Raw genomic sequence first — 16,210 nt, 5'->3', positions numbered from 1 at the left:
CACCTTATTTGCATTATTTTCCATTCCATTTTTCGACATCCCTACGTTTTCAACATAAATAATATGCTTTTTGGATAATGCTTTTACTAAGTCCAAAACGTCATCTTCATATTTGTCGATGTCGCGTTTCGTCTGCTGTTGTCTTTAAATTTTTGCTATAAGATAGTATAGAGGAGTTGAGATGGACATGAATCAATTTTGGTAGTGGGTCAATTGTCCTACTTTTCTCTAGTGACAAGATGGCGTCGACGGTAACACTTTCCATGAGGTGAACACAATCTATGTTGTCAAATGAATTGCAGAAAATATAGGGCTTAAAGATCAGTCATGTGTTTCCGGTGGGTACAGTGTAGCGAAAAGAATATCATGAACTGTCAAAATTCGAAGATTTTGAAGACGATAATAATATTTATAAATATTTATGGAATGTTCATTTATTCAAATTAAGAGGAGAATTATAGGAAAAACACAATTTCAGATGAGTAACTCAATTCACATAAAAATAAAATAAAAGTTTACTCTAAATAAAGAATGTTTACTTTGCCTTAATTTTACTTTTTAAAGATAAAGCGCATGGAATAATTGGTTTTTATTCACATATTATGGGTCTGACTCTTTTATTGAGATTATATAAAGAAGCACTTTAGCTTATCGTACAAGGATAAAAGGACAGGTAACCTTGTTTTCAATTATAGTCATACAGTATAAATACCTTCACTTCTAAATAATTTACAGCGGATATAGAAGATAATTGTTGTTGCTCCTGTTCCCTCCAGCAGAGCATCAGTATATACAGAGCGGCTAAGCACAAATCATTAACTGATGTACCATAGTTTGCTTAATGGGATAATCCACCAACATTTTATAGAGCCATGATCGAAGTTGAAAAATATACAAAGTTAAAACTTTAAAAAAAGAATACATATGTTGAGCAATTATTCAGATGGCTTAACATTAGTGGTATGAAAATGGATACATTCATAAATTAGCTTTTTATAAAAATGTTAACTTTAAGATATAATTTTGAGACACATTACTCTAACAATGTCAGTAGGGAAGTGCTATTCAGTGGTCTAGGGATACATTATACATATGATAACTAAATATTTTGTTGATGTAGGGTGAAATATGAGAGTTTTCATACGTATTTCAAAAGTGTTGCAGAGGTTTTCTCTCTACTATAAATTTTATTTATTTTTTATAGAATTGAGGATGGAATTGCTGTAAATATATTGTCTATCATATTTTATGGAGCAAAGCTGTACGCAGCAAACCTATGTTAAAGTTATGGTATAATTGGAGAATACAGATTCTACAACAAAGGACATAGTAGTGGAGAAACTGCGTGAATTTATTCCTATTTGCTATAATCAATTAATTATTCCCTTCGCAGTACCCAGTATTTGAGTAGCGGTAAGTTATTGTAGTTAGAAAAGTATTATTCTTATTATTTCTTTTTTAATTCTCTTATTTTAGATACTATGAGCGCACAAGGTTAAAGCTGATAAGTTTGAAAATATTAAACGTGATTCACAAAAGATACCGGTATGTAATGATTCTATACAGAAATGAAACCTCCATTTTTGTCAATACTTCTTTTTTTATAGGTTTATATCTTAAATCTAGTTTGTGTAAACTATTCAATATATTGATACAGCTCATCAAGAAATAAGGTATTAAAATGAAAGGGAAGAATCAAAAAGATGTAAGGATAAGAAACAACAAAATTTATTTTATATCTTATACCTTAGAAGAGATATATATAAAAAAGAAAATAGTTAGAAATGAACACTGACAAAAGGGAGATTATAATATTTTTAAGGAAAAATGTATCTGGAGTTGAAGAGAAAAAGAGATCGACAGATTAAAGGAAAATATTAAAAAATGTAATAGGAAGAAATGAGAAGAGCAAATAAGAGATAGCTAGATACAGGGAGGGGGAGGGGGATATTATATAGAGCTTTATAGTTTACATGTTGCAACACGAAGAAGTACAAGAATGATGGAATGGAATAGAAAAGGATGGATCAGAAGGGAAGAAGGATTAGATGTAGATTGACGAAGCAACGGGTGGAATATGAAATTAAGGATACATTACTGTATTGAAAATAGAACGAAATAAATAGAATGACAAACGGTTGTAAGGTGTAGGCTACATAGTGAACGAAATATAAGAAAGTTGATGCTGTGTGCAGGGAAAGCAGGAATGAAAATTGAGAGAGCTCTTGGCAAAAATGTTGTTAGAAGGGAGGATTAGACTTAAAAATAAAAGTGAGGAAACTATTAAGAGAAGAGGAAAGAATTGATGGATAGAAAAATCATACATGTAATTAGTATAGTAGATACAATAATATAGAAAGAAACAGTTGTAGATGCAAGTATGAATGGAAAATATTGAATAAAAGATTATGTATAAGCGTAATGAAACAATTGGAAAATAAATACATCAGTAGATTGTATGTACATAAAGTATTAATTTATTTTTTTAGAAGGAGAATCTTTATAACTCTTTGCAGGAGCTAGTAGAATTTATATAAATGCAATTGAAACTTATGTTACAATGGAGTAAATCAAAGTTAAAAATAACTATATTGAATAGCCTGACGAAAAACTTCTTTACTATATTTATAAATGGAATTATTTTCATGCTAATTAAAATTTTATTTCAGATTGAATGAATCCTTGATTAAAATATCTCTAATTTTTTTCATTAAAAGTTTGTTCTGATATACTGATGTAGATAAAAACTCGTCAATTTGTCTAATTTTTGACTCATCGCTCATTGTTTGTAATCTATTTAATTTTTCCCAGCTTTCCTTTAACCATAAATCAAAATTTGTTGTACACTTCCGTCTGTTGGTGGTAGTAATAACCAAACCATTATTTAGTTGGCTTATTTGTATAACCGTTTTGATGATCAAGTCTTTTAATTTCACTGCAGATTTAAAAATATTTTAACTTTGTGTTTAATAATAGATGAAAAGATTACTTACATATAAATTTATAAAGTGTTGGCCTATGTCTCATCATCTCGTTTAAAGACTTATGATAGCGTTCTTGATTGTTGTTCGTTCGCCGTTCACATTGAAAAACGCTAAGTACATTGGCATCGACTTTTTTCATCCAGAAATCCTCAATATATCTTATTAGCTTTATAAATTGAACGATTTCTTTTAAATCATTACTGGCGTTAATGTTATTTTTTATGATTTCAAATCCAGTTTTAATGTAGGATGAAGGCAGCAGTGGTAAATTAAACAATTTCCTTAATAGAAAAATTCCCTTTATGTGAACTTTTACTGATTTCCCTTTTAAAATACTGTAGATTTTTAATTTCTTTGCGTATTTCCTAACATTCTGAAAGCAAAAATATTAGTTCCGGTTGCTTAGGTTTAACACATAAAAGTTATACTTACATACACATAATGAAAATAACATCCCATTAATGTACAGTGTGGAAAAACAGTTTTTATTGCATTTTGGAGTGCAAATTCGTAATCAGAAATTATCTTGGAAACGTTTAAATCTTTAAGAACAGAATCCTTTAAATACCTAAATAACCGAATATATTCGATTTCAGTTCTTCCGCTCATTAAAACCCATATACACGGTAGAAACTTAAATATTTAAAATTCATTAATTAATTGAATTGAATTATAAAGTTGAAAAAGGGTCGGTATTGCATACAAAAATATAACATTACTTTATTATTTATTCTACCCATAATTGTCACCAATTGAGAAATTCCAATTAATTTGGGCATTGAATAAAATGTTCCATCAATGCTATATTCATCACTTTTCACAAACATTCTTATCAATTTAACGTCATATAAAATTACTTGACAAGATGCGTCTAATTGTACAACATCAATTGCGATGTAGTGATTTTCTTTATCAATATTAAATTGTAAGGCTTGCATCCATATTTCATTCATCTGAATGAGACCTATATCACTCAGTTTCTTTGGATTAAAAGGACAAGTTTGATGTCTTTTCCGTTTTAGAGTACTTCTTAAATATTTCAAACTTAGAAATTTGGATGCTTCGATATGTCTATATTTCAATTAATTGAGGAAAAAATGAACCATTGAAAAAAAATTTGAATGTACGTAGTGTTACAATTATATTTTATAGTTTATATTGTCAGCTTACTCTTTAGATTTATAGTCATAAGCCTCTTTAAGCGAAATAGGGACAGTTTTCACGCAATGGTATAGATCCTCACGAAACGAGGCGCTTTTTAAAAACTTTCTATCTTTATCGTGATTATGATTTTTAATGGGATAAAATTGATTTCGTACTAATTTCCCGCTTCCGCGGCATTCACGCAATTTGCATTTCAGGTAACTACCAAAAGAAAAATTATATTAAATATTTGCTTTCATTATTCTTAAAAACATAAGTATATACTTACGTTACTTCATTTCCAGCTTTGTCTATTTTCTTCACGTTTTTGTAATAACAAAAACCATCGTCATATATAATTTTTGTCGTTTTATAATGGTTCATTTTGGTAAAGATGAGAAATTGCGCTGATTATTCTAATAAGTTGACACATATTATGACAATTTCCAATGCGCTTATAAACAAATGATATGTGCGAAACTTGCAATTGTCATAATATGTGTCAACTTATTAGAATAATCAGCGCAATTTCTCATCTTTACCAAAATGAACCATTATAAAACGACAAAAATTATATATGACGATGGTTTTTGTTATTACAAAAACGTGAAGAAAATAGACAAAGCTGGAAATGAAGTAACGTAAGTATATACTTATGTTTTTAAGAATAATGAAAGCAAATATTTAATATAATTTTTCTTTTGGTAGTTACCTGAAATGCAAATTGCGTGAATGCCGCGGAAGCGGGAAATTAGTACGAAATCAATTTTATCCCATTAAAAATCATAATCACGATAAAGATAGAAAGTTTTTAAAAAGCGCCTCGTTTCGTGAGGATCTATACCATTGCGTGAAAACTGTCCCTATTTCGCTTAAAGAGGCTTATGACTATAAATCTAAAGAGTAAGCTGACAATATAAACTATAAAATATAATTGTAACACTACGTACATTCAAATTTTTTTTCAATGGTTCATTTTTTCCTCAATTAATTGAAATATAGACATATCGAAGCATCCAAATTTCTAAGTTTGAAATATTTAAGAAGTACTCTAAAACGGAAAAGACATCAAACTTGTCCTTTTAATCCAAAGAAACTGAGTGATATAGGTCTCATTCAGATGAATGAAATATGGATGCAAGCCTTACAATTTAATATTGATAAAGAAAATCACTACATCGCAATTGATGTTGTACAATTAGACGCATCTTGTCAAGTAATTTTATATGACGTTAAATTGATAAGAATGTTTGTGAAAAGTGATGAATATAGCATTGATGGAACATTTTATTCAATGCCCAAATTAATTGGAATTTCTCAATTGGTGACAATTATGGGTAGAATAAATAATAAAGTAATGTTATATTTTTGTATGCAATACCGACCCTTTTTCAACTTTATAATTCAATTCAATTAATTAATGAATTTTAAATATTTAAGTTTCTACCGTGTATATGGGTTTTAATGAGCGGAAGAACTGAAATCGAATATATTCGGTTATTTAGGTATTTAAAGGATTCTGTTCTTAAAGATTTAAACGTTTCCAAGATAATTTCTGATTACGAATTTGCACTCCAAAATGCAATAAAAACTGTTTTTCCACACTGTACATTAATGGGATGTTATTTTCATTATGTGTATGTAAGTATAACTTTTATGTGTTAAACCTAAGCAACCGGAACTAATATTTTTGCTTTCAGAATGTTAGGAAATACGCAAAGAAATTAAAAATCTACAGTATTTTAAAAGGGAAATCAGTAAAAGTTCACATAAAGGGAATTTTTCTATTAAGGAAATTGTTTAATTTACCACTGCTGCCTTCATCCTACATTAAAACTGGATTTGAAATCATAAAAAATAACATTAACGCCAGTAATGATTTAAAAGAAATCGTTCAATTTATAAAGCTAATAAGATATATTGAGGATTTCTGGATGAAAAAAGTCGATGCCAATGTACTTAGCGTTTTTCAATGTGAACGGCGAACGAACAACAATCAAGAACGCTATCATAAGTCTTTAAACGAGATGATGAGACATAGGCCAACACTTTATAAATTTATATGTAAGTAATCTTTTCATCTATTATTAAACACAAAGTTAAAATATTTTTAAATCTGCAGTGAAATTAAAAGACTTGATCATCAAAACGGTTATACAAATAAGCCAACTAAATAATGGTTTGGTTATTACTACCACCAACAGACGGAAGTGTACAACAAATTTTGATTTATGGTTAAAGGAAAGCTGGGAAAAATTAAATAGATTACAAACAATGAGCGATGAGTCAAAAATTAGACAAATTGACGAGTTTTTATCTACATCAGTATATCAGAACAAACTTTTAATGAAAAAAATTAGAGATATTTTAATCAAGGATTCATTCAATCTGAAATAAAATTTTAATTAGCATGAAAATAATTCCATTTATAAATATAGTAAAGAAGTTTTTCGTCAGGCTATTCAATATAGTTATTTTTAACTTTGATTTACTCCATTGTAACATAAGTTTCAATTGCATTTATATAAATTCTACTAGCTCCTGCAAAGAGTTATAAAGATTCTCCTTCTAAAAAAATAAATTAATACTTTATGTACATACAATCTACTGATGTATTTATTTTCCAATTGTTTCATTACGCTTATACATAATCTTTTATTCAATATTTTCCATTCATACTTGCATCTACAACTGTTTCTTTCTATATTATTGTATCTACTATACTAATTACATGTATGATTTTTCTATCCATCAATTCTTTCCTCTTCTCTTAATAGTTTCCTCACTTTTATTTTTAAGTCTAATCCTCCCTTCTAACAACATTTTTGCCAAGAGCTCTCTCAATTTTCATTCCTGCTTTCCCTGCACACAGCATCAACTTTCTTATATTTCGTTCACTATGTAGCCTACACCTTACAACCGTTTGTCATTCTATTTATTTCGTTCTATTTTCAATACAGTAATGTATCCTTAATTTCATATTCCACCCGTTGCTTCGTCAATCTACATCTAATCCTTCTTCCCTTCTGATCCATCCTTTTCTATTCCATTCCATCATTCTTGTACTTCTTCGTGTTGCAACATGTAAACTATAAAGCTCTATATAATATCCCCCTCCCCCTCCCTGTATCTAGCTATCTCTTATTTGCTCTTCTCATTTCTTCCTATTACATTTTTTAATATTTTCCTTTAATCTGTCGATCTCTTTTTCTCTTCAACTCCAGATACATTTTTCCTTAAAAATATTATAATCTCCCTTTTGTCAGTGTTCATTTCTAACTATTTTCTTTTTTATATATATCTCTTCTAAGGTATAAGATATAAAATAAATTTTGTTGTTTCTTATCCTTACATCTTTTTGATTCTTCCCTTTCATTTTAATACCTTATTTCTTGATGAGCTGTATCAATATATTGAATAGTTTACACAAACTAGATTTAAGATATAAACCTATAAAAAAAGAAGTATTGACAAAAATGGAGGTTTCATTTCTGTATAGAATCATTACATACCGGTATCTTTTGTGAATCACGTTTAATATTTTCAAACTTATCAGCTTTAACCTTGTGCGCTCATAGTATCTAAAATAAGAGAATTAAAAAAGAAATAATAAGAATAATACTTTTCTAACTACAATAACTTACCGCTACTCAAATACTGGGTACTGCGAAGGGAATAATTAATTGATTATAGCAAATAGGAATAAATTCACGCAGTTTCTCCACTACTATGTCCTTTGTTGTAGAATCTGTATTCTCCAATTATACCATAACTTTAACATAGGTTTGCTGCGTACAGCTTTGCTCCATAAAATATGATAGACAATATATTTACAGCAATTCCATCCTCAATTCTATAAAAAATAAATAAAATTTATAGTAGAGAGAAAACCTCTGCAACACTTTTGAAATACGTATGAAAACTCTCATATTTCACCCTACATCAACAAAATATTTAGTTATCATATGTATAATGTATCCCTAGACCACTGAATAGCACTTCCCTACTGACATTGTTAGAGTAATGTGTCTCAAAATTATATCTTAAAGTTAACATTTTTATAAAAAGCTAATTTATGAATGTATCCATTTTCATACCACTAATGTTAAGCCATCTGAATAATTGCTCAACATATGTATTCTTTTTTTAAAGTTTTAACTTTGTATATTTTTCAACTTCGATCATGGCTCTATAAAATGTTGGTGGATTATCCCATTAAGCAAACTATGGTACATCAGTTAATGATTTGTGCTTAGCCGCTCTGTATATACTGATGCTCTGCTGGGGGGAACAGGAGCAACAACAATTATCTTCTATATCCGCTGTAAATTATTTAGAAGTGAAGGTATTTATACTGTATGACTATAATTGAAAACAAGGTTACCTGTCCTTTTATCCTTGTACGATAAGCTAAAGTGCTTCTTTATATAATCTCAATAAAAGAGTCAGACCCATAATATGTGAATAAAAACCAATTATTCCATGCGCTTTATCTTTAAAAAGTAAAATTAAGGCAAAGTAAACATTCTTTATTTAGAGTAAACTTTTATTTTATTTTTATGTGAATTGAGTTACTCATCTGAAATTGTGTTTTTCCTATAATTCTCCTCTTAATTTGAATAAATGAACATTCCATAAATATTTATAAATATTATTATCGTCTTCAAAATCTTCGAATTTTGACAGTTCATGATATTCTTTTCGCTACACTGTACCCACCGGAAACACATGACTGATCTTTAAGCCCTATATTTTCTGCAATTCATTTGACAACATAGATTGTGTTCACCTCATGGAAAGTGTTACCGTCGACGCCATCTTGTCACTAGAGAAAAGTAGGACAATTGACCCACTACCTCAATTTTGCGAGAAGCATTTTTGCTACAAGATAGTATAGGGAAGCAGAAACTATACCTGTACATGATTCAGTTTTGAACAGTGTAGCATTCAGCAGAGATAAATGTTGAGGGAGCGGTGTATGTTATTGGCTATTACTCTTAGATCCTATAATTTTATCCAATAGAAGTAGTAGTTTAAAAAGAAATCTGGTAACGTTACTGAGCTGCTACCTCTGCTGAATGCTACCATTGGGTGCATCCAGAAGCACAACCGCTCAGTGAGCGCTCGGTGAGCGCTCGCCAAATTCCCTAGACAAAAGTACTGGATGAAACTGCTCATTAAGCTGCTCAGAGTGAGCGCCCGCCATTTTCGTGAGCCTAATTTTCAGTCGCTCACTCAGCCTCACTTTCTGCTCACTCTGAAGTTTTCGCGCGAAATTTAAAAGTTACTTAACATCCCTAGATCAGTAAAATAAATTTGAAATGGTTGCAAGTAGTCTGGGATACCGTTTCGTTGTAAAAAATTTCCTATTTTCTTTTAAAAGTGAAGAAACTTTAATTAACTTTTTAGAAAATAAAACATGGCATTTGAGCAGCAATAGAATATTAATGAAATATTATATGCAATTACAGAAACGGAGGATATTAATGCAAGAATAAATAATGGTAAGATTAAAAGATAAAAGCTCATTGAAATCCGACTATTATATATATAAAAAGTATAGCTGTAATATTATGTACCTTTTATGTATGAGTGAGCAACAAGCGTAATGTCCACACGTCCAGTATATCGCTTAGCGCTCACCAATCGGCTACTTGTGAGCGCTCAGTAAGCGCTCACTGAACAGCTGTGCTTCTGGATGCACCCATTCTTATCTCACTGTCATTGTGTTGGTGTGCACGGTCTCTATACATACATATACATACATATACATAATACACAGTAACACAATATTCGATGTATTTAGTAACGATAGTAAAACGGTTTTGAAAATTCAAAATTGTTCAAACTTCATGAAAGTTGCTGTTGATCTGTTTGAACGAAGCTGTTATGAATTTATGAAAGAATTTAGATTTTGTGGTACATATTTAGATAATTTAGAAATTACAATTAATTAAAGTATCCATACTGTATATTTTTAAGTTTTAGAAATAACTGTGCAATAATTGATGAAACTGCAAACTGAGATTTCAAATAATTATTTGATAGTATGTTTTTCCAGGTGAGTTAATTACTACCCTGTAAATAATACTTTCTTGAAGAATATGATATGTGATGATATTATAAAATATCATTTACTTTCAGATAAATGTTACGCCAAAAGCTAATAAAAATGTTGAGGCAGTTAAAAAGGAAAATAAGAATGAAAATTTATATTATAGCTTGGTCTTAGCTCCTTTTCAGCCTCAAACTAAAATAGAATTGGTAGCTGCTGTAAATACAACAATAGAATGCTATGTAGATATTAAAAATATAAGTGATAAGCCTATAAATGTAAGTACTATTTCTTTTTTGAAGTATATCATTTTTTCTTTATTTTATTTATGAATAATATTTTAGGTAAATGTAACAAAACAGCCAGTTGATGAGCATCGTATAGTGTTGAGTGCTTTGGGTGCAAAAATAAATGCACATGGGTGTACAAGAATAAGTATTAAATGGAATCCAATTGAGCCAGGTTCTTGGAGAGATGTAATTCAATTAACTGATAATAGACGAATCAAATATGAGATTCCTATGGTCGCCTTGGCTAAAGGGCTGTCAAATGGAGCCAAAAAGAAAAGCAAACAGCATAAGTCCTTTTTCACTGATAACTCTCAGAATTTTTGCATGAACCCTAAAAAAGTACCAGAAAAATGTTATGGATTAAAGCCAAATGAAAGTATTAATAAAGCTTGTTCTTCCAAAAGCATACAAAATAAGGAAAACATATACGAGTACAATTTTCAGAAACCAAGACTAACATTACAACATATTAGTACTCCTGTTAAAAAAATAGATTCTAAAGATTTTTCTAAATTAATGGACAATGATTTTTCTTTGACACCTCTAAAAACATCACCAAGTGCTAAAAATAATTTTCTGATTAAATCTGATTTTTCCCCACAAGAATTAAAATCACTCAATGTGGAGAGTTCTTCGGAAGTTTTAAGAAGAGAAACATACATTATACCAACAACTACGAATAATGAACCTTTATCAGACTATCAACCAGGAGAAAATAATTTTGAAGACTCTTTATCTCCACTTGAGAAAAAAGTAAAATGTGAATTTTCTACTATAGTGGATAATATAGGTTTATCAGTTACAAATACAATAATTACCCCACAATATCAGCAGACTTTAAATTGTATTAAAGTTGAGAAGGTAACATCTGATGAAACGTTTGAAATTATTTCTCAAAATATTTCAACTGATTTAAAGCCAGATAGAACTTTTGAAGTTCCAATCACTTCTCCAACAGCATCCAAAACATTTGCTATACCTAGACAGCTATCAACAAATTTTGGTTCATTATCTCCAGTCACTCCTATTGTAAATGATACCAAACTACATACAGGAAATTTACCTTCCTCTTCACCCATTTATTTTAACAATGACTACAAGTTACAAAATTGTTCTATAAAATTATCATTTGTGGATCCCAATGTTACTGCAAAAGAAGTATTAGAGGCAGATTTGTGGGTAGATCCCTTCAATAAAAAACAAAGGGCAACAATAATGGAAGATTTATCATCTAATACGACTGCTACTATAAAGAACAAAGATTCTATGCCTAGAAAAAAATGGGAGAAAAATACATTGTCCCTACAAATTTCTCCTCCATGCAAAATGCCTGCAAAACTCCCTGCCATTAGAAGAGCTTCTCCTAACAGAGTGGCAAAACTCCGTAAGGAAAAAATTATGCTTGAGGGAAGTTTCAAGAAAAAATTGAGTACATCCTTGAAAAAAAGCGAGTTAATAGCTGATGTTAGAATGTCAAGGCTTTCATTAGCTAATCTAAAATCTAAAAAATACCAGCCAATGACTAGTGAAGTTAGTGTAAAACTTCATGATCCAAATAATTTGACTTCTCAATTCTGCAATCCTGATCCTTTTGCAGTAACTACTATTGAAGATCCATTTTTAGCTAGTACATTATACTTTGATGACAAATGGGTGTATCAGCAGGAAATCAAATTCAAGAAATGGCTTAACACTTTACTATCCCCCCCAGAACATTTAACTGCTGATGTAGAAAATACTTGCATTGATATTGGTCAAGTTTGGCAGTCTTCGAGACTAAAAGATAATTCTGTATTGGCTGAAACAAAAGAAGTGGTTTCAGCTAGATATCATACAAATATTAGATTAAATACTCTTAGAAAAGCTGCTTGTGCTATGTTCAGGAGGAATGAAGTTGTTCAAGTTTTATCAAAAACTACTGTATGTGTGGAGAAAGGAATTTTAAACATTAGATTGGACAGAGATCTGCACAGGGATATTGGTAATAAACTGCTAAATTATTAAAATCAAACATTTTTTCCTTCTCTAACTTTTAAATTACTTGCAGGTCTTCAGAAGACAATTCTTGAACTTTTTTTGAGTTACAATCCTTTGTGGCTTCGAATTGGTCTTGAAACAATTTATGGAGAAACTATTCCACTTCAGTCCAATGATGATTTGGTTGGTCTAACAAGGTTTCTCTTATTAAGATTCTTCTCTGATCCCTTCTTATCAAAAAATTACGTTCATCCTTACTTAAAGACTCAACCTGCATTCATAACACAAATGAACAAATTTATGCTGAAAAAATTCCTATTGTTAGTTTATTTTCTGGATTATGCCAAAATGAACAAATTGATTGGACATGATCCTTGTCTCTTCCACAAAAAAGCAATCTATAAGGACAGCAGGTCAATTCTTTTGACGTTTTCCAGAGAAGTCCTTAGTGGCATTGGTGACATCACAAAAGTTCTAAGAGCATACAACTATATAGTTCACCATAAGCAAACTTATTTAGAAGAGTATGATTATGCTGTAACAGAGCTCAGCACAGATCTTAGAGATGGCGTTAGACTTTGCAGAGTAATGGAATTAATTTCAGGCCGCAGGGATATTACAAAGAACTGTAGAGTTCCAGCTATTTCAAGACTACAAAAGGTTCATAATGTTGACATGGCTTTGAAAACATTATTTCAGTGTGGGTACACTCTAACAGGAGGAATCGATGCTAAAAGCATAGCCGATGGGCATCGAGAAAAAACGTTATCACTTCTGTGGCAAATTATTTACAAATACCAGGAGCCTCGGTTCCAAAAAGCTGCTGCAGTTATTCAGAAATGGTGGAGGGCATTGTTATATTATATTCGAGTCAAAAGCTTCCTCAGAAACAGAAAGCACAATGCTACTTGTATTATTCAACGAGCCTGGAGATGTTATTTGGCTAAAAAACGATTAAATTATCTTAGAGAAGAGTACAATAGAGATTTAGCAATTAAAAAGGAAGCTGCTAGTATAATACAATTGTATTGGAGGAAAAACAGTATAGCCAGAAAGGAAAGAGAAAATTTTCTTAAAATCAGTAAGGCTACTAAAATAATTAAAAACTGGTGGATGATTTTACGAGCTACCAGACCATTTGTCAGATCTCTTCAACGTAAAAGATACGCAATAATTTTGATTCAACGTAAATTTAGGGCAACTCTATCTATGAGAAATCAGCGAGAGCTCTATTTACAATTGAGAGAAGCTGCTATTGTTTTTCAATTGTACTGGAGAGCTAGAGTTTACGGTAAATCTATAAGAATGAAATATTTGCGATTGAAGCATGCTGCTATAATTGTTCAATCTCGATATAAGGCGAATAAATTAATGAAATTCGAACGTGAGAATTATTTTAAAAAATTGCAAGCTGCTAAAAACATTCAGATTTGGTGGAAGGGAATGTCTAGAACAAAGCGAGAGCGTTCAGACTTTCTCTTAAAGAAATGCGCGGTTCTAACAATTGAAAAATGGTGGTTAATAATTAGCGATTTGAATGAACAAAGAATTCTTCAGCAGAAAGCTTCGATAAAAATTCAATCATGGTGGAGATTGATTATGGCCCAAAATAAATATAGAAGGATGAAGCTAAGCTGTAAGAAAATTCAAACTTGGTGGCGAAATTTGTTAATTGTCAGATCAACTAGAAAAGAATATATAGCAAAAAGAGAAGCAACGATAAAAATTCAGAGACTCTGGAAAAGTAAAGAAATGAGAAGATCATTTTTAAGAAAGAAAAAAGCTGCGCAGATTCTTCAAGAGAGATATCGTAACAAAAGGGCTGCAAAGATTCAAAGGGAGCATTATTTGCTAAAAAAATCTGCTTCTGTTGTTATACAACGTAGATGGAAAAGTAAGAAAGCCAGGGATGAAGTGCGATATAATTACTTGAAATATCGCGAAGCAGTTATTTCTATACAGAGAAGAAGGCGAGCATTGAAATTAGGCAGATCCAGTAGGCAGGTTTATTTAAATATGAAAATCGCGTGTATAAAGATTCAATCCTGGTATCGAATGATTAAAGTAAGAAAAGTCTACAAGCAAACTTTAAAAACAATACAGGAAGCAGCGATAGTTTTGCAAAGAAGATGGCGTGCTAAAAAATTAACAGAAATTGCAAGGCAGAGTTACCTAAGGCTCAAAACTTCAACAATAAAAATTCAGATAAGATGGCGAGCTGAAATATTGAGTAAAAAAGTTAGAAATAATTATTTGCTGATTCGTTCGTCGATAATTGCTATACAGAGAACCTGGAGGGCTTTAATTGCTGGTCGAATACAGAGAAACGAATTTTTGTTGTACAAAAAGTATACGATCTGCATTCAACGGAGATTTAGGGCCTTAAGAATTGCGCAAGAAACTAGGAAATGGTACTTAAATTACCGCGAACATGTTTTGGTGATACAAAGAAGATGGCGAGGAAAATTAGTCAGTCGTCGTACCAGAAATTACATAAAACATTTAAATAAATCAGCGACTACTATTCAGGCTTTTTGGCGTATGAAAATTCAAAGAGACGATTATTTACGAATAAAATATGCTGCAACAATAATTCAATATTACTGGAGATCTATTCTCGCTAAAAGAAAAGTAAGACAAGACTATTTGTTGAAGAGAAGAACAGCCATTGTTCTACAGAGAAATTATAGATCTAGGAGTGAGTCAAATAAAATTCGAAGGATCGAAAATAAAGCGGCGACGATTATTCAGTCTGCATGGAAAGGGTACTGGACCAGAAAAGACCAGTGTAAAAAAATAAGAGATTTAAGACAGAGATGCGAAAAAGCCAATAATGATGCCTCACCAACTTCCACCCTGGCTCATCGTTTCGAGGAAAACTTATTTTTATTACAGAATTGCAGGTGTATTGGAGAACTCTCTATATGTCTGATGTCCCTTGGTAGGTTGGCTTCTCATTAATTGTTTAACGAAGACAAAATCACATAAATTTTAAATTTAATTCAATAGAATCGTTATAGATTTTCTATGAATTTATTAATTTATTTCAGATACAATAACGAAGCTTTCACCAAATGGATGCATCAATTTATGTAAATCGAATATAGTCGAAAATTTGTACAATGTCCTGAAAGACTTTAATAGATCATTACCCTGGGTAAATGTGTGCTTACGTGGTACCAGCATTCTAATAACTCTCGCCAAATTTTGTGCCACTAAACAATACGTGATTTTGGTAAATAAACATATTATTAAAAAATCTAAGGAAATTCTTCATATTAAAATGTATTGTTTGTTAATAATCTGTTCTTTTTTTTCAGAAAGAGCATGCATTAACTTTAGCCTTGTTAATTAATAACTCGACACAGTTTAACGACTTGTCTCTTCACTTGGTTACTTTATTCTGGCTACTTTGTAGAGACTCAGAATATTCAAATGTAATTTGTTGAAATATCTTTTTGCAAACAAACTAAATATAATCTAAAACTTATGAATTTTTTTCAATTTTTTCAGGGAGTTGTAAATTCGCCAAAAATAGTTTGGTTACTGAGCTCTGCATATACCAGAGTACAAAAGAAAAAAAATGAAAGGATTACAACACCACAGAGTGCAAAGATGGAATTTGCTTTACCCAGTTTAGAGCCAAATTGGGGGGGTCTTAAGCAAAGCAGTCCCCGTTTATTCGAGAATATTCATTTCGCCATGACGACGCTCATGAAGCAGTTAAAAATCACGCCAGTTTTCTGATTATTTTATTTTAC

The 16,210-nt window shown here is 30.8% G+C and overlaps 2 protein-coding genes and 2 long non-coding RNA genes across 4 annotated transcripts; 3 read left to right on the top strand and 1 right to left on the bottom strand.

The window, feature by feature from the left end:
* The first annotated feature begins 773 nt into the window (after positions 1-773).
* LOC136781264 (uncharacterized) lies at positions 774-2,140 on the top strand. The gene is made up of 4 exons (XR_010823890.1): positions 774-960; positions 1,205-1,413; positions 1,477-1,545; positions 1,608-2,140. It is a non-coding gene; the product is annotated as an uncharacterized lncRNA (long non-coding RNA).
* A 3,281-nt stretch (positions 2,141-5,421) lies between these two features.
* Positions 5,422-6,391, top strand: LOC136781436 (uncharacterized). The gene is made up of 5 exons (XM_066740347.1): positions 5,422-5,481; positions 5,568-5,768; positions 5,828-6,191; positions 6,250-6,306; positions 6,369-6,391. Exons 1-5 carry the CDS (start codon positions 5,422-5,424, stop codon positions 6,389-6,391), a joined length of 705 nt encoding a protein of 234 aa, XP_066596444.1.
* Positions 6,392-6,401: 10 nt separating this feature from the next.
* LOC136781260 (uncharacterized) lies at positions 6,402-8,927 on the bottom strand. The gene is made up of 5 exons (XR_010823889.1): positions 8,512-8,927; positions 8,225-8,449; positions 7,772-7,980; positions 7,640-7,708; positions 6,402-7,577 (listed from the first exon to the last, which is right to left on the bottom strand). It is a non-coding gene; the product is annotated as an uncharacterized lncRNA (long non-coding RNA).
* Positions 8,928-10,046: 1,119 nt separating this feature from the next.
* asp (abnormal spindle) lies at positions 10,047-16,196 on the top strand. The gene is made up of 7 exons (XM_066740124.1): positions 10,047-10,188; positions 10,272-10,460; positions 10,527-12,453; positions 12,520-15,390; positions 15,500-15,684; positions 15,770-15,886; positions 15,963-16,196. The coding sequence occupies exons 1-7, from the start codon at positions 10,177-10,179 to the stop codon at positions 16,194-16,196; spliced, it is 5,535 nt and encodes a 1,844-aa protein (XP_066596221.1). The 5' UTR covers positions 10,047-10,176.
* The last annotated feature ends 14 nt before the right edge of the window (positions 16,197-16,210 follow it).

The sequence above is a fragment of the Prorops nasuta genome, unplaced genomic scaffold (assembly GCF_024137725.1).
Source record: "Prorops nasuta isolate Cenicafe-Biocafe unplaced genomic scaffold, Cenicafe_Pnas_1.2 PNAS00022, whole genome shotgun sequence".
Taxonomy (NCBI): Eukaryota; Metazoa; Arthropoda; class Insecta; order Hymenoptera; family Bethylidae; genus Prorops; species Prorops nasuta.
Note: the sequence above shows the minus strand (reverse complement) of the source record. Positions and strands in the feature narration are given on the sequence as shown.